The following is a 27,845-nucleotide window of genomic DNA, read 5'->3' as shown; positions in this document are numbered from 1 at the left end:
GCAATTCCTTTTGAAAATTGCCCTAAATATTCTACCATACACCCCACCCCAAAAGTGAAGTGAGAAATTTGAGTACTGGGCGGCGCTGCCGCGTCAGCTGTCCGGCCCCCGTCTCGTCGCCACGCAGACAGATGTGCAAGATGGCCCAGCGGCTTACATTTTACATTTGTTTAATTGTGTCTCTGCAAACCCTCAATCACTTCATCGTAGTGATTCGGGCAAATGAATCAAACCAAGATGTTAAAATTGAGGTTACGTTTCTTCCAGAAAACTGCAGCCAGAAAGCAAAGAGAGGAGACATGCTGAATGCTCATTATGATGGATATCTAGCTAAAGATGGATCTCAGTTCTATTGCAGGTAAGCGCATTTTTACGAATAAAGTTGTTGTATTCAACATAAAAAAAAGTATATTTCATGCAGGTTACAGTTACATTTGAGAGACAGCGAGATTGTAAACACTGCATTTAGTATTTATTCGCTTTGTAGATAAACACTTAAGTTCTTTTATTTCCAGACAATGCCAAATAAAGCTGTTCGTATTCATTTTCTAGTCGTTCGACAAAAACGGGTCACCCACACTGGTTTGTGTTAGGCGTTGGAGAAGTTATTAAGGGCCTCGATTTAGGGCTGGACGGCATGTGTCTCGGTGAGAAGAGAAAAGTTACAGTTCCTCCATCCCTGGCATACGGCGAGAAAGGAAAAGGTTGGTCTTTTCACTTCAAATGCGTAGAGAAACCAATACAGTCCCTTACACAGGTGGCGCTGTTGTGCTTTTTGTTTTTAATTAGAGTAATGTTTTTTGTTGGTGGTGTTGTTTTTAATTCCATTGATTTTGACAATAATTTAAATTAACTTTCTTGTTTTTTTCCATATAAATGGAATTATTTTTTAGATCATTTATTAAAAGTCCAACTTAAAGAAATTTGAATAAAATTATTTCTCACCATACTTATAAATTATGTCCTAGATAATTAACATCACATTGCATTTTTTACTTAACAGTAAAAATATTTTTCTACCCAATATTATAGGATAATAATAGTCAATGTTCAGAGCATTTCACAGTAATTCTAAAGCAGCTTAATGAAAATACCACTACACAACAATACAACATTAAAAAAAGAAAGAAAGAAAAGAAAGTTTTCTCTTCCACAGATCCCTAATTTAACTCTCAGTTAATCAAAGATTTTTTTTATAAGGTTTAAAATTTAAACCATTAAAAATCACCTTTCTGTGGTGGAATAGGTCCTGTTCCACCAAATTCAACAGTGATCTTTGAGGTGGAGCTGTTGTACATAACTAGAGGACCACGCAGCATAGAAGCCTTCAAAGAAATTGACGCTGACAACGACAAGGCCCTGACAAAAGAAGAGGTAATAAACATCAGTTAATGCATGTTAATTTGTTATATCAGGAATTTTCTTTTGCATACCTAATTTTTTATGTATTCATTATTATTGCTTTTTTAATTTATATATTGTCATTTTGGATTTACAGATTAAGGAATACTTGAAAATGGAAGCAAAGAAGTTAAATACAAAGAAAGATGAATCCTATTTTGATGATGTTGTGGCAGATGTGTTCCATAAGAATGATCACAATGCTGATGGGACCTTATCACTAAATGAGTACAATGTTTATGGCCATGATGAACTATAAACACTACTAGAAAGACATTTTTATGCTGCTGGTGCACTGGATATTGTCTACAAAACTTCAAATTGTAGAGTTGATAAAGGATTTTGCTTTGATGAACACCACTAAATTTTGATTAAAGTTAAATCAAATATTAACTTGTACTAATGTAAAAACCCAATAGGTCATAAAAATATGCTTTTTCAAAATGCTGGCATCTTTCTCAAATTTGTCATTATCTTAATGTTCTTCACACTAAGAAAAAAAATGTTCTTTTAAGAACTGTTCAAAGATAGGTTCTTTGGAGGACCAAAAATGGCATCGCTGCAAAAATCCACTTTATTTTGAAGAGTGTAAACAACCTTGTTTTTTGAGCACAGCACACAATGGCAAACTTTGCACACATTTGCAATCATTTATAGACCAATATAGTCCATATCGGTCAACCACTATTTACAGCCAAATAATTCAGGCATTTGAAGTCAAGGATTGCATTTACAGATCTGTTTAAATCATTATCATATAAAATGCCATCTTTACATTGTATAATGTTGAAAAAATTACTTGAACAGCATTTTCTAAACAAAATGTATTTGCCATGTGTTTGCCTAAGTAAATATGTAGTCACCCTGTGAAATAATAAAGAAGTTTCCATGACACATGGTTCACATGATTCCATAAGGGGGGAAAAGGATGCATATTTCACTGACCAACCTTAAAATTGGAAAGTAGTTTGACCATAGCCATTCAAATCTTGCTATACCCATTAAGAACACCAGATGGCTGTCTAATACAACCGTTTAAAGTGGTTAAATGCATTTTTCTTGAAACTACAATTTAGTTTATTACAGATAAAAAATAAAAACAAGTCGCCTGATATTTTGATTGGTGAATTTGTGATAGAAATAAGGAAGAATCTATTGGGTGGGGAGAATTACAGTGTTTTATGATTTGTAGACAAACAATATATTCTAAGAACATGTACAGTAAGCATGCATTTGAACCATTACACATGCATTTCCCAAACAACCAGAGGTCAAAAAAATTATTAGATGAGGCTCTATCATGCAGAGAGCTGACATTTTTAGCACAGACTCAAAACTTTTCGTGTAAAGAGTTTTCGTGTAAAACTCTGACTCCCTCAACTTCCCCGCATGCCAAAAGTGACGTAAACCATGTCCGTGCCAATATTCAGAGCAGATCCAGACAGTGGAGGGAGAGGGGTTAGAAAAAGAGGTTGAAATGACTGTAAATTGTACAATTTCAGACAAGTCATAGTTGTTTTGCTGAAGCGTTCAAACAAATCACCACTGGAGCATGCTTTGAATTTTAGCTAAAATCTGAAGAGGGGAAAAACAACAACTCATCCTTTCCTGAAACAGCAATTTCAACACTGGAATTCTAGTATTCTTTATGCCTTTGACTGTTAAAGTTGGGCTTTGACAGGCAGATAGCTTATGTGACGTACAGTAAGTACTAGCTTGGCTTAGGATGGGATGGATGTCCAGTGGTTTTGCCTTTAAGGCTTGGTGATTACAGGTCTACCAGAAGGAGTGCTGTTTACACACCACTAGGTACAGTTCTCACCAAAACAATCATTTGTGTTACACTGTACTTCACCAATGTCATGTTCCCATCACTTAGCTGATGTTTGATTGCTGCAAGAGTTTATATCATCGCTATACACTTAATTCTGTGTATATGTGTAGAATGCAGTGCCTGACTTTATCCCACAAAATGCCAATAAAATGACTGTTATAATTGCATGAATTATAACAAAGCTCCTTTGTCTGAAACTGAAGTGCATTTATTGTACTCTGCATTATGGGCTTGATAAAGCCGTCTCAGCATTAAGAGAAAATTAAGCTCTTTATGAAATCTGATGCTTGTCCCTACCCTCCTATTTATGAAAAGAAAAAACCTAAGGGCATTTTCCAATGATGAACTATCATACAGCTCCCTTTACAGCAACCCCCCAGACAGAGTCACTGCTTTACAACTGCATTTCTCACCATGCTTCTCAAACCATGAAAAAACTGTTGTTTGATTTGTATAAAAAGCTTCAAGATCCTTCAAAAAGAAAAGGATGTAAAACAATTATATTTTGGGAACAAGTACTTGACATGAGGATGGGAGTTTTTGAGTAGATTTTATTACTTTAGTGAAGAACATGAACTTGTGCCAAGCACAGGCAGTTTTGAGAGAAACTAGAAACATGTGTCTCTTCTCAGTTTTGCAATGGTTTCACTAACCAATGGTGTTTTTTATTGGAGGAGGAGGAGGAGGAGAAGGCGAGCAATACATGATCCCAGTATTAGAAATGGCGGCTTTGTAATTTCTTGATATGCCACATAACAACTTTTCTCTCATGAATGCTAATTGAATTGTGAGGGATTATATACTGTAAAGCAAAAAGAAGCAATGCAAATGTATGTTATTTTATATGCAATTCAGGCTCCCTGAATTCAGGGAACATAGCATGCAGAGCTGCAAGTAGCAACACACATATGCTAACAACGGGCCAAAAAAATAATGCTATGCTTGGCTGTCATCACTCAGCTAACAGCTATTTGAAAGAAAACTTGCTTGGGGCTATCTTTTATCCTCATTCTGCCATCAGTCAGACACATAAAGAACACATTTTTGAATGAATCAACTTTCTCTGCAGAGACATGCAATGTGTTTAAGCACGTAACAAGAGCTATAATCAAAAAATCAGCTGTCAGAATAACGCAGTGTGACATCAGATTGACATCAACATTTTCCCCAGTAATTTAGTCTCTTTTTTTCCTTTCTCCATTTTAGTTTTCTTAAGATAAAATGACAAATGCCAGTGTTCACCCAGGAATGTTTACATAAGGCTAGCATAGGTTTTGTGCTTTTAACTTTTTAGCAGCACTGAAGTTATCAATCACACCCCCACAATGGGAAAGGCAAGAGACCATCTACTACACTAACCACACAATCCTGTAATGGAGGGTGGTTGGGGGAGGATGAGGGGCGTGACTACTGCTGGAGGTGGACACTGGTACAAGTCTTTTAACATAACATCAGCAGCATGACTAGGAGTTTTATAAAAGATTTACTTTTTTGACCATTTGTCAGCAATGTGACCCTGAAATCTGACTCTCACCTTGTCAGTTTTTTAATTTTGTTTAAATGGCATTTAGTTAAAAAAAAATAACCCAGGATTTTCTCAAAATAAAAAGTAAAGTAAAAATATGAATTGCTTTATATCTTGCATATAACACATTTTTAGAAACATAAAACAAGAATAATCACACCATACATTTATTGTAAAAGCCAAGCTGAGTTATTCCGTCACAAACTTATTCTATCATTTGAAACTTGGTTCTATAAAATAATTACATAAAATTACAGCAGTAAATCAAGTAAAATAATTAAACATCCTCAAGACAACAGACTGCTTTTAAATAAAGCATTGGATTGGTGAACTTTCTGGTTGGTCAACATGGAAATGCCATACATTTCTTTTGCTCATGAGCAAACCAGCAAACTCAGTTTCTGAAAATGTGGTTTATGCTCTGAGAGACTGACCTGTTAGTCATAACTCTTGTGACCATTTAAGTGTGTGACACACTATTTTGTCTACCTTGAAAAGCATGCACACTTCCAAAACCATCTGTGTGCACCTCTATTATTTAATGAGATAAAAACAGCAGGAAGGCAAAATGTGAATCTGAATATTGTTCATTTGAGCCTTTCATCCCCCCAGGAGAAGTTCTATACTAAAACCATTTTGAAGCGTCACCCCTGACCTTAGCCCTCCCCTGTTTTACGAAGCTCTGGAAAATCATCCTTTCCATGGCGGTCCCCTTTTGGAGCCTCCTAGCCTAACTGTCTGGAAAGTAAACAAATGTCTCAGCCCCACATTCAAGAAGACGACCACCATCCTCCTTCCAAGATATCCCAGCAGTGAGTATATCCAGCCGTCTTGCATTTGCTAACATTTTCCAGTAGGTGCAAATCATTTCCCCTGACCAAGAAAAACCAATTTCATTTGTGGTTCCTGAGTTAGAAACAGAAACCTCAAAAGAGTCCTCCCCCTATTTTTCCTTTCTACTAGCACTGCATGGGTCTACAACAAAGAGTATGAGTACCTTATGTTTTACCCAATTTATTCTACAGCTTTCTCGCTTTTAAGTGATTACATTTTTAATTTTCATTAACTTAATCTTAACTAGGTTCATTAAAAACACCCTGTAGCTGACTTTTGCTTATTCTTATTTCATCGTAGAAAACTTTTGTTAGAGATCTATTTAAGGCCCACATGTTTTAGTGCAGTGGTTATTTGTTCTGGAGGAAGTCATCACTAAAACATGGCTGAAGGGCAAATGGAGGGAATACCCTAGCAAGATGGTCAAGACTGATACAGCTTTGGGTTAGGCAGGCATTTCATGCTTAAAGATATTATTTTCCTTTATTCTATCTGAGGCTGAAGGCCTGTGTGTAATATATGTCCTCTCAAATTTATGAACTTGAAAACATTATTATGTGGAAGATTCAAGATTCATCTGACAGTCCATAAATGAGTTCACCCATGAAATGTACATGCTAAAAATGTACTCACCCTCAGGCATCAAAGATGTAGAGTTTGCTACTTCATCAGAACAGATTTGGAGAAAATAGCATTACATCACTTGCTCAACAATGGATCCTCTGCAGTGAATGGGGGTTATCCAAACAGCTGATAAAAACAACAAAATAATAATTAATCCACAAGACTTCAGTCAATAAATGTCTTGTGAAGTGAAAAGCTGTGAGGGTAAGAAAATAACCCTTAATTGAGTCATAAAAGTGATTTAGGTTGTGCTGAATTTGGAGCGCTATTAGTTTAAAGAACTTATCCACTAACTTTTATATCAGCCAAAAAAGTGTATTTTTTGGGTGACTTTGAAAATAGACCCCTTTCGTATTAAGTGTGTAATTAACGTGTTACTGTTTTACATTCATTCATGTTTTTCTTATTTCAAGATATCTTGAATTTTTTAAAAGGACAGTTTGTTGTAAGACTCTTTATGGTGTAATTGTTTATTGTATTTCTGTTTGTAAATGTTGTTTACAAGCAATAAAACTTTGGACTGGATCACCAAAGTTGCATCTAACACCAGGTTAGAGGTTAGAGTAAGTGTTTATATATACACAGTTGCTGTATTTTCTATAAATGCTAGAAATTAAATCTCTGGTTCAAAGGAATAAATTGAAGAATACATTATGTGAAGAATAGACATTAAAGACCCCTCTGTGTGGAAACTCTCTCACATGCCATGCGGAAAGTTCATGCATAGAAAACACAGACAACCATATATAACAGCAACTTCCTCAACTACATGTGGTGGCAACATGTTTCTAGAAACAAACTGTCCCAGGAGACCTGGCAGACTGCAGATCATAGTCAAGTCAATTTGAGCTTTATTGTCAGGATTTTTCAAAGTTATCAGTTATTTAGTAATCACTTAATAAGTAATGAGACCAATATCATGAAATTTGCCTTCTCACGGCTAACTCAAAAATGTTTTATACTTATATTGTACAAATCTACAATTAAACATGTTTGGTAAACATTTGTAGCTTGAATGGACAATCTGCATGTTTTGTTTCCATGGTTTATTTGTGCTTTGATTGGATGTAGACCTGTCTAGTGAAGATGATTTTAGCAGAAAAACATGGCTCAAGTTTTAACATTGTAAGGATCATCACGGCTTTGCCTGGGGATCTCCACCATGTGCAGAAATAGTTAGTGCTGGCTAGCAGAGCATAGTATGTGGGAGGTTTTAAGAAGGAAGAAGTCTTTGTTTAACTTCAGTTACAGAGATCCTCTGACCTTAGTACATTCCCCCTGCTGGGGTAAATACGATTTGTACAATTCAGAAAAACATATCCGAGCAAAGATAGGGAAAATCAGAAATTACCCAAATAGGCATTAAGGTTAGGGCTTTGTTCAGTCCTTAAATGTGAGCAATTTATGTCAGAAAGTACAAATAAACAAAAAACAATTATTTATATATCGTAACATATGACAAAATGATACAGAGTGTGTTTTCCTTTGAATTATTTATTTTAATTTATTGCTTTCTTTTGTTCACAAATACTAACATGAAAAACAGTTTGAAAGGAGAGGGTTAAAAATACAAAGACAACGGAGGTTTAGGAAATGTTCATTTTTGAGTTGTGATGCAGCAGTCTAAGAAGACAACTTTTATACTGGAGTATAAGCACTGGCTGGAAAAATTGTTTATAGCTGTATTTGGCAGCTGTTTCCTTGGAGATCTAAACTGTACTAATTATTTCCATTCTCCGTGAGCCTTTGCAGTGGGTCAAAAGCTACCTTGATTAAAGTTGATCAAAGAGCACCACCAGCATGTCTCTGCAAGGTTATGTTATTTTATTTCATGTGCATTTACATTTTGAACACATTTAACATACTGTACAAAAGTGCACTAAAACATGACTTATAAGGTACTGCAACAGATCCGAAATACAAGACAAGACAATGAGCAGACTGTAGATGTGTGGGGGATTTTTAAAAAGCAATTCATGTGAGGTCACTGTTAGGTTAGGTGAATTTCGAAGAGGATTGTCTTTAAGTTTTGAATAATAATGCTGTCACTAGAACAATAGTAACAATAAAAAGCTATTATATATATTATATATATATATATATATATATATATATATATATATATATATATATATATATAATGTGTGTATCATGTGAGTCATATGTCAGTACAGATGATAGTCAGCTTCTGACACAAACTGCTATATCAGACAAGATCACAGTTTATTCCACATTTAAAAAGCATGAAAAAAAAGCCTTTAGTTTTCTTAACTCAGGCTACTTGTTTGGAAAAATGTCTCTGTGTAATAGAATCACAACTCGTTTTTCATAAAATAGGATCTTGGAAGGATATTTCAACTGTCAGGGTAATGTAATATTTTCCTGATATCTATGTTTTTCATTCTTCATTAAACTGTGTTCAGAGTAAATTTTGTGGAAAACTTTAATTGCAAAGATGATAGTGCACAAAAATTTAGTTTTGTCTCCGGAGTACAGAAAAAAACATTTGTGTATTCTATTTTTAAAACAAAAAAAGCTGGAAAGCTACCATACCAAAGCCTTGAATTTTCCTTCAAAGAACAAAATTCCAATATCACATTCAGTGTTTCTATGTTCTATCTATTTACTTGGGGAGAGTGAACACAAAAAACAAGCCAGTACAAGTCAGTATCTGGCCATTCTCCAGACGAGACATTCCTTTGAATAAATCAGTCATTGTATTTGTGTGGGTGGTGCAATAAAGAGTTCAGCATTTATCACCATTTTCAATTCCTTTCATCACAGTCACTAAACATGTATCCTCTGCTAAGAAATGAAAGAGGAATCTGTAGTTTTAATAGATATTAAATGCATTTGGGTTTTCACTTTTTCACTATTTTGCATTTCAATAGAAATATAGTTAAAACATTTGAAAACACTAACTTTGGTCATCCAGCACTGCCCCTTTTTGAAGCAAGTATTGGGATTGTAAGCATTTCACAATCTGTTGCCAAAAGTGCTTATCATATTGCATATTACTACATTTAATTCAGTTTTCAAAAGCAGTTTGCACACTTTTATTTTTTTGTGTATACTTCCATTCAAAAGTTTGGGGTTTCTTATTGAAAAGTCTCTAATGCTCACCAAAGCTGCATGTATTTGAACAAAAATACAGTAAAAAAAAAAAACACTAAAACTGTTAAATATTATCACAAATTAAAATAATTGTTTTCTATTTTAATGAATTTTAAAATGTAATGTATTTCTGTGTTGGCAGCTATATTTATATCATTACTCCAGTCTTCAGTGTCACATGATCCTTCAGAAATCAATCTAATATAGCGATTTGGTGCTTAAGAAAAATTATTAGTGTTCTAAAATATGAAAAGCAGTTGTGCTGCTTGATATTTTTGTTTGTCGATTTTATTTCAGCATTTTTTGATTAATAGAAGGTTCAAACAACATTTATTTGAAATATTTTTTTGTAGCAATGTAAACATTACCACTGTTACTTTTGATTATTTGAGTGCACCATTGCTGAATAAAAATATTTGTTTTTAATAAAAAAAAAATAATAATAATCATGCTGACCCAAAAATTTTAAACAGTAGTGTGTGTGTATAAATATATATATATATATATATATATATATATATATATATATATATATATATATATATATATATATATATATATATATATATATATATATATATATATATATATATATATTTTTTTTTTTTTTTTTTTGTGATGACTTGTTGACACAGTGTTTGAAGAAATCACAGAAGACAACCACACTTGCTGTACATTTTACAGACACGCGTCCCAAAGCAGCAGACTTCTGGCATGGTTGAATATACTGAGCAGATTTCTTCCATGCCAGTGGATCCAAAGCAGCCAGACATGAGCACAAGCAAAGCAAAGAAAGCATTATAACTCATTGCAATGTCTGCTCCTACAGCTTTTAGCTTCCTCTGGGCTACATTCTCTTATGACCCAATACTTGGCAGCCTATTGTAACAGTGTGGAAAAAAGGCCTCCCATTCCTGTTTTTTGGCATGAGAGTACTGCTTCTTGCAAACAATGTTACACTGGTTTAGAAAGGCTTTTGGCCACTCCATTGGGCTGGGCTACATGAGGAGAGATGCCTTGCGACTCAGGCCACTCCCTCCTCGCCTCTGCTCCTCCGTGGCGTACAAGCATTGGAGATGGAGAGTAAATCAAGTGCCTGAAGAACATGGCTCACAGCTGTTTCCTCCCCTTTCCCTCAGAAGATTTTAAAAGACTGAAGAGGATTCAAACACAACATTAGTCAAGCATTATTTTGAATAGCTTAAGTCCTCTGCTTCACCTTATGCAAAATATTCTCATATTTAGAGAATCATAGCTGGTTTTACTCCCGAAAGGTGGAAAATATTTCCAGTACACATGAACAGCTTTTGTTTTACATCTAGAAAACCTTTCAAGTTGGATTTTTCATTACCCCTTGACATTTAGAATCAATTTTCTCATGAATGCTAGTTAACTAGAAGCATAGTTTGGCAATGAGTTAAAATTAGTCATAATTAACATGACAACTTCAGCTGCGTCCCAGAACTGCGCTGTCTGCCAAAATGGCTCAGATGAGATGAGGGAGTGAAAATAATAAGCTAATCAGTAGTGAAAACACTTATTTTTCATAAAATGTATTTCAGCAAATTACTAGCAGCTTTTCTGACAACTTGAAATAACAGTTATTTTTAGTAAACAGCACTAGCATATCCATCTCTATGCATCATCCATATATACCAGGTATAACCATAACTTGCTATCATGATATTTGTAAGCAATTTCAGCTATTTTGCTAACTACCTCTAGAATTAGACCACCCTACACCAATCCAACATGACCCCTCACTAAAACCCTAATCTCTGAAGGCATGTCAGCAAACCCGACGTCAGATCAGTAAAAAGCAGGGTGAATTTTCTGATTGGCTAAAATGCACGGGCCGTTTACCTGACCCCTACTGTAGTCTAAAGGGGTCACAGCTACAGCTGAGATTCCTCAGGACATCTAAATCAGTGATATCTTTCAGGTAGTAGAGAATTTAAAACATGTTCAGAACATTCAAGTAGATTAATTACAATATATAATGCATGGCTACATTCTGTGCTGTGGCGCAGAGCAGTAAATATATTAATTCATACTTTAACTTACATTTATTATAGCTCTTCACATTGTGACACAATTCAATCAAATACCCACAGACAACCTTTAGTAGTATACGTTATGCTAAAGATCACAGTTTACTTCTACTTTATAGCACTATATACAATTTTATTGAATTTAAAACCAAATAAAATACTTTTTTCTTGCAATAATACAGAACAGAGCAAAACCTGACACTATACAGACAAATAAAGGATTCAGCAAAACACAAGCAAAATCTTGGTCATCTTTTACATAAATGTTTGTTTTCATGAGGGAATTTATGGTAACATACCCATGTGTGGAGCATGTGAAATATGCTTAATAGAATGTGAAACTGGACAAGTCAGTGGAACTGTAGAAGATTTCTGACCAGCAAATGGAATTTTTAGCTTGTCCCATTGTCTGGTATTTACCACTGAGACAATGAAGAATGGGCAACAATGAATTTAAACTCCTTCAGAACAGCAGAAAATGCGTTGCTCTTTAACCAAAGTATACCTTTCACCATTGTCTTTCCTTCTTGTTTTCCTACTAGGGGTTTAAATCTGTCATCTGCAATCAAAGACACATGGGATATAAACTATTTTCTTGTTACCTTGTAAAAAAAGCAGTAAAGTCAGTGCAGTTAAGACTGTCATAAAGCCAGTTTACTGTCCTTCTTAGCAACTACACCAAGCCAGTCAGACTTTATCAGTGAATGATAACCAAAAACAAAGAATCAATGTGACAATATACAGTATTAGCAAAGAACAAACTATCTTTAAAGAATAATAATGATGAACATGCAGTGAAATTGCATCAGAGTCAGAGTGGATGCTTATGAGAGAGCACTGACAAAAGGGGGAGGAAAATTAGGGTTGGCAGCATTTTTTTACTTAAGGCTGTTAAAAAAAGAGGCATCAGAGAGTGGGGCTGGGTCTGATTGCTGCTCTGAGCAGGAAAAACCTCAGTCTGTCTTCATGGTGAAGCAATAACCTGGACTCTTTTCCCTTCTCATCCCAGTTTCTTTGCACACAAGAACAGCTCATGTCTTTGATATGGGCATGATGATCTTCCAGCCTTATAGGACTGTCCTGTTTCTGGTTTTATCTGTGGCTTTTTTACAATTTGTGAAATGCCAAGATGAAGGTGGTAAGTTGCTGTTTATTCATGAAGCTAATTGTGCTGATGCTAAAGCTGATGCTTTTGATTTTGATGTAAAGACTTATCCTATTATTGTTATTATTTTTTAACAAAGAGGTTTACTTAGGTTTACAAAAGTTCACTTGAAAGGCTTGAATATAAAGCTGCTTAAATGTAAAGTTAATTGTTGGAGCTTAATTTTAAAGGATGTTGCATGCATCTGTGTGAGAAGGTATTTTTTTTTTTTTTTTTTTTTTTGACCAGCAAGTACCTCTAATTATGCCATAAGTTTGGGAAATGCCTGTACTTTTGACCAGCAAGTTTTACTAGTTATGCCATGTGGTCACCATACTGTAACATGATTAATGGTGATGCCACTTGGAGCTTTGTGGCATATATGATCAAAGTGTATAGTTTACTCTTAACTCTTCAATATGCACCATTAGATTTGTTGTCTACCCACATCAGTATCCTCCTCTCACATCTGCTGAATCGATTTAAACTCTAATACTGCACTCACATGTCTCTAAAGGAACACATCTTGCATCTTAATGTATAGCAGATGTGTGAGGATATTATGAGGGAGGCACTGACTCTGAACATGCAGGGAAAGGGAAAAAAACACCCAGCCGAGAAAACACCTGAGTGCTATTACCTCAGTCATGCCCAGGTTTAGATCATTTCAAACATGTGACGTCAATTTTTCCCTAAATGATGTAATTTCTCTCAGGTTGTGTTGAGCTTAATGTTTAGCAGATTTTGATATATGTGTATCTAAAAAACATGTTTTACATGTGCCTCTTGGATTCAAAGCCTATTGTAGAGGTTTTACAGACACTGCGCCACCTTGTGGTAAATGATCATTACAACTAGAAAAAACAAAAAATAATTGTAGTATCTTCCTTCATAATAGAGCAAAAATATGCAATTATAATATTTCTCCATTGTAAAGATAGATTTCTTTATTTTTTTCACACCAGCACTTTTGGGCTAAGGAGTAATAATGTTCTTTAGGTGAAAATTAGTTTGTAACTTTATTCTCTTTTGGTAGTATTTCTCTTAAATTATGTATTTTGGGATGCATTATCACATTACCATTAAATTGCCTGCTAAACTGCATGTTCGCATTTGAATAGGTCCTATAAACAAGTCATAACTTATCTCATGAATATGATAATCCATGATATGATAATACATTGAAAGTATAATTAATACATGTTTTGGATCTTGGAAGAAAAATAACAGAAGCCTGATTATGCCCTATTTCTCACTTGAAGAATGGCTGATGTTAAATTGGTTTGATTTCAAGCTAGTTGAAGTCAATAACCGAAAGCAGCTGCTTCTTTCTAAATAGTTTAGTTGCAATGGTAATATTTATGCAACGTAAAGAGAAGAAAATTACTTTAGAAAAACAAAACAACAAAAAAAGTGAAATGTGATTTTGGGCAAAAGTGGTTAGGTTGGTAGTATTTAATACAATGCAAAAAAGCTGCAATTTTTCTCTCCCTGTCCTTTTACACAAACATATGCCAGTAAGCACCACATAAAGTCCAAATGAAGTTGTTCTGTTCTTTGTCTGCTCCATGTGAGGCATCTTTTCATCTGAGCATTGTCACATGGAACAGTTTAAATACCCTTAATCTTTTGGATAATGTGTAATTTTACATAAACTTAGTTAAACAAGTCATCACAAATTACTTCTCACAGTAACGTGAGAAACACTGTAATTTCTTTCTGTCCCAAAAAGAAGATAGTCTTTCTAACATTAAACCGTTATTTTTATTTTTTTATTATTATGTTGTGAAGCTGACTGAATGGTATTTTTTTGTTCCAAACCTGGTTCCAGTCATTGTTGCCACAAAAATTATATTACAACAAATAGGGTTTTCACTTTACAGCTAAATATCCAAATCTTAAACCAGTCTTAAGTGTCAATTTTTCGAATAAATAACCTTTCCATTGATGTATGGTTTGTTAGGATCGGACAATATTTGTTCGAGATACTACTATTTGAAAATCTGGAATCTAAGGGTGCAAAAAAATCAAAATACTGAGAAAACAATGCATATTAATCAATAATTAAGTTTTGATATATTTATGGTAGGAAATTTGCAAAATATCTTCATGGAACATCATCTTTACTTAATATCCTAATGATTTTTGGCATAAAAGAAAAATCGATAATTTTGACCCATACAATGTTTTTTGGCTATTGTTAAAAATATACCCCAGCGACTTAAGACTGGTTTTGTGGTCCAGGGTCACATATGTGCATTTGACCAAGTCCACAGCTTATGTGCTGATGGAAAACATGTGCTGCATTTTTGAGCTATGACTTGATTACATGCCTCTTTGGTCCTGAAAGAGGGAGGGAAAGAGAGAGCAAGAAAGTGGGACAAGGAGAGAGAGAGAATCCTATTATCTCTTTGACACCAACCTTCAACTCTATAACCTTTACTGTACAATCCATAGCATCTTTGAACACTGGGCTTCTCTATGGAATAAACAATTTAGAGGATGGATTTTTAATGATGAGCGTGCTCTCGAGCCTGCTCCATGGGAACTACTTATAAAGTAAATTATGGCAGTCAGCAAATACAAGCCCAGGGGATGACTTCCAGATGTTAAACTGGTTGCTTTGGCAGTATTTGTAAAATATTAAAACAAATGCTGGCTAAAACGTGGTTGTGGAGGAAGTCATGTAGTTGATGTAAAGAACACTGTGTCTTCGAACAGCAAAGGCTGGAGGACAGTTGGGGGTTGGAAAATGAGAGCAAATACTTAGTAGGCATTTCACCACTCTATAGCTTATAGAAGTATTTTGTCATGTGCACTCTTAAAAAGAAAAAAAAAAAAAACTCACACTAAAAGCAAGCCTTCACCCTCATGTAAAACAGATTTAATGAAAAACATTAAAATATTCTTTTGGCAGGCTTACAGGATCAGGAAGCAAGGAGGATGAGACATATGCCAAACATGACTGTGTAGAGAATGCAGAGGTTGGCAGTGGAGAAAATGACGAGAACTCCCCTTGAGATGGTTTATAAGCTTTATAAGTTTATCCAGCTGTTCAAATTGGTCTGGAGATCATCTGGATTTGGCCTATATAAAATTTTAGCCCTATCTGTTTATCTGTGCTACACTGGTCCCCAAAGCCTCATCCTGAAGGATTATAAAAGAAGCTTAGTTTTGCATCGATTAACCCATTTAGAGCAGTGTCAATAGGGTTAATGGATTATTCAAAAATGAAAATTGTTTCATCATTTACTCATACTCTTGTCATTTTCTGTGGAACACAAATGAAGAAATGTTGTCAACAAATCATTCAGACAGGTTTTGAGAAGAGAATCAAAGATCAAAGATTTCTTGAAAAGAGCTCAAAAGAATGATTTATCACAAATTAGACATGCAAAATTCTTTCATAAACACTTAGGGAAACAAAAAATGTAATCATTTAAATTATTTAGAAATCATATTGTCATACTAACTATTTTTATTGACTAGTCAGAAGGAAGACTGGCAGAGAAAAATCACCTTGGAGAAAATCAACAGCAGTTCAGCGTATGAAAAAACAATACAGAAAAGCTGATTCCCAGTGAAAAGTTCTCCGACAACAATTTCAATGAGTTTGCTTCCTTCTTTTCTGAAAAGATCAATAATATCATAAAGGCAATTATCACATCCTCATAACTTGAGGATGTGATAATCACCTTTATGATATTATTGATCTTTTCAGAAAAGAAGGACGCAAACTCATTGAAATTGCTGTCGGAGACCAGAGGTCAGACAGATTTGACCACAATTTCAAAAGGAAGTTACTATGTCTGTTTTTGAAGCAATTGACAGCAAAATTTTGGAAGAAATAGTACAGCAACAAATCGTCAACCTGCTATCTTGACACACTTCCCACATCTTTTTTTCAAAAGTGTGCTTAACTGTTTAGAAGCAGATCTCTTAGAAGTGGTGAACGCCTCACTTCTTTCTGGGATTTTTTCAAAATCCATGAAAACAACAGTTGTTAAGGCCCTTTCTGAAAAAGAGCTATCTTGATAACACCATATTGAGCAACTATAGACCAATATTAAATCTTCCTTTTATATGCAAGATTATTGAAAAGGTAATTTTTAATCAGCTGAACTACTTAAAATCAAATGGATACCTGGGCAATTTTCAATCTGGTTTCCAACCGCATCACAGCACAGAGACAGCACTGATTAAGATAATAAATAATATTCACTTTAATTCTGATTCTGGCAAAATATCAGTGCTGGTATTACTAGATCTTAGTGCTGCGTTTTACACTTTTGATCATAACATACTTCTAGAGAGACTGGAAAACTGGGTCAGGCTTTCTGGGATGGTACTCAAATCTTTCAGGTCATACTTAGAAGGGAGAGGTTATTATGTGAGTATAGGAGAGCATAAGTCTAAGTGGACGACGTCCATGACATGCGGAGTCCCACAAGGCTCAATTCTTGCACCGCTCTTGTTCAGCCTGTATTAGCTCCCACTAAGTCAAATCATGAGAAAGATCCAAATTGCTATGCTGATGATACCCAGATTTACCTAGCTGCATCGCCAAATTACTACAGCCCCATTGACTCCCTCTGCCAATACATTGACAAAATTAACAGTTGGATGTGCCAAACCTTTCTTCAGATAAACAAGGAGAAAACTGAAGTCATTGCAATTGGAAACAAAGATTAAGGTCTTAAGGTGAATGCACCTTGGTGTGATTTTGGAGACAGACCTTAGTTTCAGTAGTGATGTCAAAGCAGTAACTAAATCAGCATACTATCATCTAAAAATCATTGCAAGAATTAGATGTTTTGTTTCCAGTCAAGACTTGGAGAAGCTTGTTCATGCCTTTATCACCAGCAGGGTGGAATATTGTAATGGTCTCCTCACCGGTCTTCCCAAAAAGACCATTACTGTAGACAGCTGCAGCTCATCTAGAACGCTGCTGCCAGGATTCTGACTAGAACCAGAAAATCTGAGCATATCACACCAGTCCTCAGGTCCTTACACTGGCTTCCAGTTATATTTAGGATTGATTTTAAAGTACTTTTACTCATTTATAAATCACTCAATGGCCTAGGACCTAAATACATTGCAGATATGCTCACTGAATATAAACCTAACAGACCACTCAGATCATTAGGATTGAGTGAGTTAGAAATACCAAGGGTTCACACAAAACAAGAGGAGCCCGCTTTTAGCAATTATGCCGCCCGGAGTTGGAATCAGCTTCCAGAAGAGAACAGATGTGATAAAACATTACTAAAACTTAAAGCTAAAACTCAAAACTGTTGACTCTGTTTAGCTGTGCATTTATTGAATGAGCACTGTGCTATGCCCAAACTGATAACACTGTATTTTATATATAATAATTTCCTACTTTTAACTGTTTTAAATTAATTTAAAATCAATTTTTAAACAATTTCAAAAGTTTTTAAATACCCTGCTTTATTTTTGTGATAATGTTTTATGATTATTATACTTCCTTTTATGTAAGCACTTTGATTTACCATTATGTATGAAATGTTCTATATAAATAAACTTGCCTTGCTATGCCTTATAATGTAGTTATTTTCTGGCCAGAATAAACTTTTAAAAAATTCACCTTTTGTGTGAGTAAATGGGGTGTCTAACCAGTCTCATTTTTATTAGCTTACCTGTCTGGTAAAACCCTGCCAAAGGCCTCCCAAAACAAAATCCGAGATGGGTTTTTGGAAAAAGCCAACCCAATTTTCCACCACTGTAGTAGGTCTCTGAAATACTGAAAGGGTGACTAAATATTAACAAACCTTGATTTCTCGACTGGTTAACTGTAACATATAGGTATATCATTGACAAGCTTCTCATGTTCTACATCACATATAACAGTATCATCATGGTGCTGTTAATACTGATACTTAATACATTTGTACATAAAGTCCTCTGTGGCTGGCCAGCTTGAAAATATATCATGAGCAATTTTGGATTTCATGAGGAAAATGTGGTTTTCTGGTCTATTAGAGCTCGTTCGTGTCCAGCGTCCGGGCAGGATAGTTACTGTTCTCAAGAAACCAAACCCTGTAAGGAGAATGCGATGACGTGTACACTACAAAATAACAAAAAGATGAAATGATACAGGTTTTGGATTCAGTCCGTAAGATCAATGCAATGTAGAACAAACTATTCAGTATAAATATTCCACATTACTTTTGACTTCTGCCAGTGACTAATAGAACACAGCCCTTTAATCATAACTACAGTGCAATGAAAATGAAACAGATGTCACAAAGTCTAGAAAAGGGATTGAGGGCTAAACAGAGATGTCCGTTTTCAATTCAAATTGAGTTTGAATGTATTCCAACATATTTGTGGGATATGAGAGTTTTTTTTTTTTTTCTTTTTTGAATAGTTTTTTGTTTGAGAGATCCCTAACAAATCCACATTTACTAATATATCTATTGCAGTATTTGTTATTCAGCCTCAGTTGTGTAAAACTGCAACATAATACAACTGATCCCACTCTAGAGAAAAATTAAAACTCTCAACATGAGAACACATTGTGCTTTTTAAAAAAAGCCACTATCCTGCACTTCATACACTCATAACTAGGACATCTGGGTCAACCTGGTTTATATGGAAACATCTGCACAGTTTATTGAGTCATGGAGGCAGCAAGATTAGATTCTAATAGCATGTGAGAAAGACATTGGGATCCCGAGATGCCATGTGGCAGTCACATTTCAGTTTATAAATGCCAAGTATGTTAGAAAATTACATATCTTTATTTGTTTGGAATATCCAGTGGTTACAAAAGAATAACTGGAGTTTAAAGTAAGCTAGTTCTCAAAATGAGAATCAAGGGCTGATGTACCAAATTACTGTTCTGGAGTTTGGTACTGTACTTGTTCCTATACTTGCTAAGCCATTTGTATATCCGGTGTACACTAAATTATTATAAATAATACGCCATTTACTCCCTCATGCTGTCTTTATATTCAAGATATGTCTGAACTTTTTACATTAAAAAGACGTCAAACATTGTCCATGTACATGACATTAAAATGCTGTACTGACCTTTGAATAAACTACAGTATAGCAATACATTTTATTTAACCAATAGATCAATACTGCTGAACATTTCAAATATCAAACTAACGAAAATGTGATCCAGGCACAAAACTCCACTCTGGCAGGAGCTTTAAAAACACATTCACGAGAGAGAAATTTTTCCACCTTGTAAGTCTGTTCCTTTTCGTATATTCCCAGCAGGAAGTCTCTCACATGGCATTTCCTCATGGAGAGAATGCTGAGTAATGTCTAGGTCTGAGCAATCATATCATTCCCTGCTGTCTCATAATGATTAGAGCAAATCACCTCTCCTTATTGACTTACATTTTAGTAAGCCAGTTATTGTTATTACAAATATAGTGGATGCTAATTAAGAATTAAAGGTGACTTATCATGAAAATCAGACTTTTTCCACATTTAAGTGCTATAATTGGGTCCCTGGTGCATCTACCAACCCAGAAAACATGAAAAAGAACAATCCAGTATTTTTTTATTTTTTTTTTTAGTTTTGGCAAGCCGTTCTCTGCAAGCTGGTGAAAAAAAAACGAGCCACTAAGATTTGGCTTCCCCGTGACATAGAAAGGGGACCTTACTATAATATACTGCCCCAGAATCAGCAAGTTTCCACCCATGGCTCCGCCATTGTGTTTTTGCAAGAGACAATGGTGTACCAGTTCTAACACCATGGTCAAAGTTATCTCTTTGGCTGCACTGATGAGCACATAACACTATTTAGAGTACCAGCCTCAGTGGAGAGAAGAAAGCAGAATTGATTTATTTACTGTATATTACACTACTGCCACACATATCTAATATAAACATGAAACATCTTTCCCAGCTGCTTACCTTCACAAACAACTTTGTACCTGTTACAACTGTTTTTGTAACTCGTGTGTTTTAACATAAACTTGTGTGTATTTGACAGTTTAAGAGTATCTCTCAGCATTTAAAAGTTAAAGAGAACTTCGTTTAATACTCACATGACGTATGACATCCAGTTTCTGTGCATGTGCATCAGATGGGTGCACTCAGAAAACCATATATTATTATTAAGTTTAAACTAATATGGTTTAAAATTTATGATTTTAGTGCGATAGACATGATAATCAAAACCAAACAGATGTTTTTGGCAGAATATCTGAGGTACAAATATGCGTCATGCCCATTCAAAGTGAGGGGGCATGTGTAATATTATTTTAATAATATTTCATGTCCAGGAATCTAATTAATTTCTAATTAATATTTTCAAATAATATATATATATATTTTAATATTTGATACGATCACACCAGTGTGATTAGATTGTTTAGTGCGGCACATCATCAGCTGCTAAATTCAAATCTGCGTTCTCTGGCTTGTGCTGAGCCAGAGACAGTGCTAAATTATAACCAATCACACACGATTCTGTTGAGCTTATGAATGCAGTGGCCAATCAGAGACGTTCAGATGAGTCATCGCAGTGGCTCATTTTCATTTAAAGAGACATGCACGAAAACAGCATGTTCTGCTTCTCAAAATAGGCATGTTCAAAATAAAATAATAGATGATCTGTGGGGTATTTTGAGCTAAAACTTCACAGACACATTCTGAAGACACCTGAAACTTATATTACATTTTGTAAAAAGTTGCATAATAGGTCTCCTTTAAATCTGATTTTTTGTGTGTCAGTGTTTTGTATCTCTAGGTACAGTAAATTACCAGTCAAATGATTAGGAGCACTAAAATTACTGTGATCACTTTTTTTTTGTTTCTCTGTTTTTCTTCTTTAATTTATAAAACCAGACAAATATAATCTATTTTCATTGAGTATGTTACAGAACACTAGTCAGGAACTGTGTATCACTATTATTTGTTTAAAATTATTGCACATGCTGGATGAGTTTGCAATAGATTATTAAGTACATATGTATGTATGCATGTATGTATGTTAAAGCTCTATAGTACACAACCAAGAGTCAGCAAGATTTATCACCTTGAACTGACCTTTAAGCTGATCTTTTGACCATTCTAAATGTCATGCACCAAGAAGATATAAGGTTCTATAAACTTAAAAGAACTTCTCTCAGAACAAGTATGTTTTCTAGGGGTGCAGCTGAAGTCTTGCAAGATCATGTCAATTACAACTGATTTAAAGCATCTAAAACAGACATATGTAGATTTATTGATCACATCTGAAGAAAGTTATTTTTTTGGTTCTTAATTTTATACCCAAAAAGAAACTTTAAAACAAAATCTTACTGAAAAATGTGTTCCAGTCTGTTTTGCAGTTGCTTCTAGTGACAAAATGTGAAGCTGATGATTGACAGTGTAAGTTAATGAAGGATAGAAAAAAAGAAAAAGGCAAGAGGACGATCTGAAATGTGGGGTCACATGAAGTAAATGCTTATAAAACTGATGCCTCAAAGTTCTCCATCCAAAACAGTGTAATATAAGCTAGAATCATGACAGACCAGCTGTGGAAGCTCTGCAAGCTCTCACAACATCCAAACAAAGAAAAGAGGAGGAAACATGCAACAAAGAGAAACATAAGGGAGGGATGTTTCCATTCCAAGGAAAGAGTGAGTGGGGTTGTTCCTCACAGGATGCAGATAAAATAAATAAATAAAAAAGTTAAAATCCACAGCCTGGAAAAAAATCTCTCTCTCTCTCTATATATATTACGTTATCTCTTAGGAACGCTGAATCATGAATCTTCCATTTACGTTTTGTTACAAGGAGGTCGGGAAAGCAATGAGTAGACCTACAGTATGTCAGGTCATGAGATTTTGTTGATCTTAGCCAAGAATATGTAACTGGTAATGACCTGCATACAGTATCTTGCCTGACACTTGCAGAGAGAAACATTTACCCTTCAACATCTAAACATATATTAAGTTTGTATAAAAGTGCAGGAGTTCAAGTTGTGTAAATATTAAAAAGCAAGCTAATGAATTCTGGAACATCACTTTGTTATGGATAGACAACTGTCTAGGCCGCTGGCATGATAAACAGAATTATAAATATAACATTAACAGTTGAAATTGAGATCTTGGAATTATATGTGAATGGAATAAAAAAAGCATTAAGCATGCCTTTGAAGTTCTTGTTTTAATTCTACACACACCCACTTATATAGACATTAATGTGGTAGACACTAGCTGTGCCGTATTACATATGTCTGAACTTACATCTAAATGCAAACACAGAATTGTTACTAAAGTAACCCCCCCCCTTTTTTTAGCTAAATAACAAAATATGGCATTTTGACATCACAGGCTGCCATACTGAAAACACCTTCTTTCTAGCCAAGTGTATTATAATGATATCTCAGACATGTGGTGAAAGATTTGTTTAAAAAAAAAAAAAAAAAAAAAAAAATTTATAAGACAAGATGCTAGTGGAAGCATTTCTTTTTTGTAATTTATCTAGGAAAACTTCTTTAAGATGGCCTTCGATTGCATTTAGCATTATAAATGTAGTTACCAAAGAATACGTCTAATTTGAAATGGTGTTAATCAAGCCTAATCAAGCATTCAGCTATGGATTAATCAGGTTAAATATTAAAATAAGTTTATTAAGAACTGGTGGAAAGAGATTTAGAGCAGTGTGATGTGGCAATAAAATTACTCAGTCTCAAAAAAAAGTTTTCACCGCACATCATTGAAAGCATGAAAAAGGGACATATCCAAACCAGAAGAAAACATGTTTCCTTGTAGAAACTAAGTTGCTCTCCTTAAACTGAAATCAGTGTGACTCTTCATTTGAAGATCTTCATTTGTGTCTCAGCAAAGGGTAGCCACAAGGATATCGAGGAGAGTCAAGGTTTGAATAATCATAGGTTTCAGAGTCACTTTGAGGTCTATCTGTCTGGAGTGACAGTCTGAATTACAATGTGGACATCCCATTTTCACACAGATTCTTCTTCAAAAAGAGGGAGCTGTGTGTGAACTGTGGGGAACTCTATCAGTTAATTACAAGAGAGGTCAGAGGTCTGTGAGACACATGATTTATTTGTGTCCTTGGCTTTTAAAAAGCAAGACTGGAGCCCCTTTGAAATTTTCCCTGGAGTGTGAATGCAACTCATCTTGTTTAACTGTAAAACCAGATGCTTCATTTATGGATTTTTTTTTCTTCCCAATATAGTGTGATTGCTGGACATCAGCATTCAGCAATAAAGTTTTCAAAATCAGGATATAATCAAATGAGCATTTCACATTGTTTGGTGTTCAGATGAAAATCTTACATTTATTGAATTACAGGCTACTCTCTCTCACACACAAACACATATACTTGGTGTTGGAAAGGCAGACTCAGATGAGTCACTGTTTCCATAAGGTCATTTTCTAACCCATACAGCCTTGTTCCAACAACAAAGTCCCTGAGCACAGCAAGTTATGAGTATTTCCACATAAACCAAAGGAAAATACATGTGATTTATATTACAGTTAATCTCCCACAATGCAGCATCTTAGTGGAGATGTGAATTGTAAAGAAGAAGCTGCCCATTGTTATCCTAAACCATTCCTACGGAAGTCTGAGCATTTGGGAGGGAACCACAGACTTTAGCTGACATGGAGTAATGCTGAGCATGTTCAGTGTGGTCAGGTCAGGCCAGACTGTAAGACTGGTGGAAAATGTATGTCGGAAGTCCACAAAGGACCATGCTTTTGCTATCATCATCACTAAGGGATTTTAACCATTGCTGTAGAAAGTGCAGAGTCTGCAATGAATTAGCAAACGAATAAATTGAATGAATGAATTAGGGAAAGAGTGAGCTTTCTCTTCACCATTAATGGTAAGGTTTTCATGGGTGGCTTGTGAACGATAGTTCCCCTCCCATAAATTTATAATGGCTCTTACACATTCTCTATTATTCACAAGGGAACAGACAGTTCTAGCTGTATTCTCTAAAATTCTGACCACTGACCCATTTTATTACCCACATGTGAATTCTATCTGGATTACATCTGTTTATGCATGTGTTGTAGTTTAATTTGTTTTCTGTAAATTGCACAGAATTCTATGGAGTGTGGAAAATGAAAGTTTTTTTTTTTTTTTACATGGATTTCAAATCAAAATTGGCCAGCTGGTATGAAAAAGTCAAAAGCCAAAGTATGAAAGCTGCATCATGCATCATTTAAACTGGAACATAACTGCAAAATCAATTCCCCTCCCATGTTCAATGCATTCAGTAGCAGATTACTCAGCAGCTCCACTTCAGATTTTCCTGTTCCTTGCTCATGCAAAAAAAAAAAAAAAAAAAGAAAAGAAAAGAAATAACAAATAGTGAAATGTAGGCTACTAAATATCAACAATCCTGAAAAAACAGTACAAAGCTATTATACTTGCATGTTTGCTGGTGTTCTCTGAGGTCGTCAGCAGGCAGCCATGTGTTCAGGAAAAGATCTGTCTTTTCTTTGGCATCCTTCCCTGACACATTCATTCCCTCAGGTCAAAAAGCTAAACAATTTCCAATCAACACCCTCCTAATGCATCCGTTTCATTCATTTATTCGGTATTTATTCATTAGCTTGAACACTCAGAATTTAATGGTTGTATCTCCCCGTTAGCTATAAGGTGTAGTCACATTTGATCTGCATCCCAGAATCAATATGTGATGAACGTTCCTTATGAGCACAGTGCAAAAAAAAATGCCATGAGGGGCCAAAGTTTAGATCTTTACCTACTGTGTTGCTCTTTACCTGCTTTGTTGCTAGTGCTGCTAAGTGTTAAACTTTCTCAAATAGTCGGGTACAAAAACATCCTTTTCAGGGATGAAAATTTCAGGTGAGCACAAAACCCAAAAGGTTTCACTAAAGGCAGCTCAAGGATGAAGCTCAAGGGTGCCACCTGGTGTTCTGGTACTACAGGAGCAAACCATATTGTTGAACACGAACATTTGAATGTTTGCCACAGCTGTTCATTATTCTGCAAAGTTCTTGTACTTCATAGCTTGAAAATGTTATTAGGAAATAGTTTATTTTAAATAGTTTAACTTTATTTTCAAAGATGGACTGAATAGCACATTGCAGTAGAGGTCTGTTGGAAAAAACATGTATGAATAAGACTTCCTGGAGAGCATTAGCTCATATCTTCCCACCAGAGCCTTTCCAAAAGACAAGGGATCACCTTTTCCAGTAATTCTCAGCCACTTTCTCAGGGTATACCAGTGCTTTTACACATCTGTCTTGACTTCTGGTCTAGTTGCAAGGCATGACACACATAATTGGGTGATTCCATGAGTGCTTTTTCCATTTTTAAAAGTAAATTTTCTTTTTAAAAAGTAAGATTTAAAATGTTTTATCAAATAAAGAATTAAAAATATGAAGGGTGTGGGGGGCAAAGCTAGTCAGAATGCATACAAAATATCTTAATTTGTGTTCCGAAGATGAACAAAGCTTTTACAGGTTTGGAACGACATGGGGGAAGTGATTAATGACAAAATTTTCATTTTGGGGTGGAGTAATACTTTAATTGTTTACCCATAGGCTATGTTCATTAGTACCTTTTTCATGCAGCGGTCAAAAGTACCTTTTTCATGCAATGGTCTAATCACGAACAACAACACAAACACACCCACCCACATACAGTACAACTATATAGGAAAGGTTTTTATTAACAAGGAGTTGTTAGTAAAAAATGTGTGTATGTGTGCGTACACAATATTTATATAGCATTTACCTTTTTTTTGTCCATAGAGGATGAGTTGAGCTGTTCAGAGAATGGACAGGTGTACACAAACAGAGACATCTGGAAACCTGAACCATGCAGGATCTGTGTTTGTGACAGCGGGACAATCTTGTGCGATGAAGTGCAATGTGATGAAGTGTCTAACTGTGCAAAGGTAGTAATCCCAGAAGGAGAGTGCTGTCCTGTTTGCCAGAGTGACACAACACACAGCACTGGCAATGGCCGACCAGGTGAGGATGAGCACCACAAAAACCTTCAAAAGAAATTAATATTTATTTAGCATCTTCATGCAAATCTGTAGTTTTTTTTTTTTAATTTTAGAATGGATAAACAGCAAATATTTTGTCTGTTTCTTTTTTCTTCTCAGCAGACAGAATTGCCAAGGTAAGCTATAAAGTTACACTCAGCACTGTCAATATGTTACTTAATAAAAATGTGAATAAATAAATAAATTTGTCAGTCCAGTGACTTCTGCTATGAGTTTTACTCTTCTTGCTTTCAGGGTCAGAAAGGAGAACCTGGAGATGTCCCAATTGTATGTTTGAATGAACATTAATCTTACATTTGAAGATAAGGATGGATTTATAATAATATTTGTACAGTTTAAAAAAATACAAAAATTCCATCTTAATTTTAGGTTACTGGAATAAGAGGTCGTCCTGGACCAATGGTGAGATTTCTTTTATTTTATATTTATCGTATGGTTCCAATTATACAACTGAACATATAATAAAATAAGTTCTTTAACTTTTTCATGCTGTGGTTTGTGTAGTTTATCATTTCTATCACATATACAGGACCTAGTAGATTCTGATATCTGGACACTAGATGGGGATAGAGCAAAATTAAAAATTCAAATCAAAATTTTTTTAAAACTTTCTACACTGGCAATTCATAAATCATTCAATCTTCTTGCGATCAGCCCTTTGTGTGAAAACTATGACAATAACTTTACCAGATTAATGCAATATTGCTAATGCTATCATTATTTACCTTAATTATGTTTTATGTAAATGTATGCGTATTATACAGGGGCCTCCAGGAGCTCCAGGGTACAGAGGAGACAGCGGACCCAAAGGTCGACCTGTAAGAAACAGCAAATTAATTTCAAAATGTGATTAAAGATGTGAAATATTGTGTAATATTATTGTAATGTTATGTTATTTTTGCCTGATTTTAATGTCTCTTGCAGGGTCTCAGGGGTCCCCCAGGATATGATGGAGAGCCCGGTATTCCAGGACAGCCAGGAGAGCCAGGGCCCCCAGGACATACCCCAGGAGTGAGTTAAGAGTTTATAGCTTTGTTAATCAAAACAGGCCCTTTGAAATTAGGACTACAAGACAGAATATAAAAAACAGAGGGTCGAAGAAAAAAAACAACACAACAGTTGTAATATATATATATATATATATATATATATATATATATATATATATATATATATATATATATATATATATATATTAGTTCCAATTAATAAAACCCTGTGTACTCTCTTACTTAGGGTGAGTTGTCTTCACATATGGCTGGGGGATTTGCTGACAAAACAGGAGCCCAGCATGCCATGATGCCTGGAGTTCGGGTGAGTGGAGATTCTGT

The 27,845-nt window shown here is 35.0% G+C and overlaps 2 protein-coding genes across 3 annotated transcripts in view; both read left to right on the top strand.

The window, feature by feature from the left end:
- Nucleotides 1-86: 86 nt before the first annotated feature.
- LOC122138369 (peptidyl-prolyl cis-trans isomerase FKBP7-like) lies at nt 87-2,293 on the top strand. Its single transcript, XM_042730521.1, has 4 exons — nt 87-358; nt 553-704; nt 1,247-1,374; nt 1,499-2,293. The coding sequence occupies exons 1-4, from the start codon at nt 132-134 to the stop codon at nt 1,658-1,660; spliced, it is 669 nt and encodes a 222-aa protein (XP_042586455.1). The 5' UTR covers nt 87-131; the 3' UTR covers nt 1,661-2,293.
- A 9,991-nt stretch (nt 2,294-12,284) lies between these two features.
- Nucleotides 12,285-27,845, top strand: part of LOC109090095 (collagen alpha-2(V) chain-like) — a 28,022-nt gene continuing 12,461 nt past the window's right edge. The window contains exons 1-8 of one of the 2 annotated variants that reach the window (XM_042730465.1): nt 12,285-12,521; nt 26,255-26,476; nt 26,617-26,630; nt 26,749-26,781; nt 26,884-26,916; nt 27,279-27,332; nt 27,439-27,525; nt 27,751-27,828. In XM_042730465.1, the coding sequence (XP_042586399.1) occupies nt 12,428-12,521; nt 26,255-26,476; nt 26,617-26,630; nt 26,749-26,781; nt 26,884-26,916; nt 27,279-27,332; nt 27,439-27,525; nt 27,751-27,828 (615 nt within the window). In that variant the 5' untranslated portion in view covers nt 12,285-12,427. Of the gene's footprint in view, nt 12,522-26,254; nt 26,477-26,613; nt 26,631-26,748; nt 26,782-26,883; nt 26,917-27,278; nt 27,333-27,438; nt 27,526-27,750; nt 27,829-27,845 lie in introns of both variants that reach the window. The other variant, XM_042730464.1, reaches the window with a different exon arrangement.

The sequence above is a fragment of the Cyprinus carpio genome, chromosome B9 (assembly GCF_018340385.1).
Source record: "Cyprinus carpio isolate SPL01 chromosome B9, ASM1834038v1, whole genome shotgun sequence".
Classification (NCBI taxonomy): Eukaryota; Metazoa; Chordata; class Actinopteri; order Cypriniformes; family Cyprinidae; genus Cyprinus; species Cyprinus carpio.
Note: the sequence above shows the minus strand (reverse complement) of the source record. Positions and strands in the feature narration are given on the sequence as shown.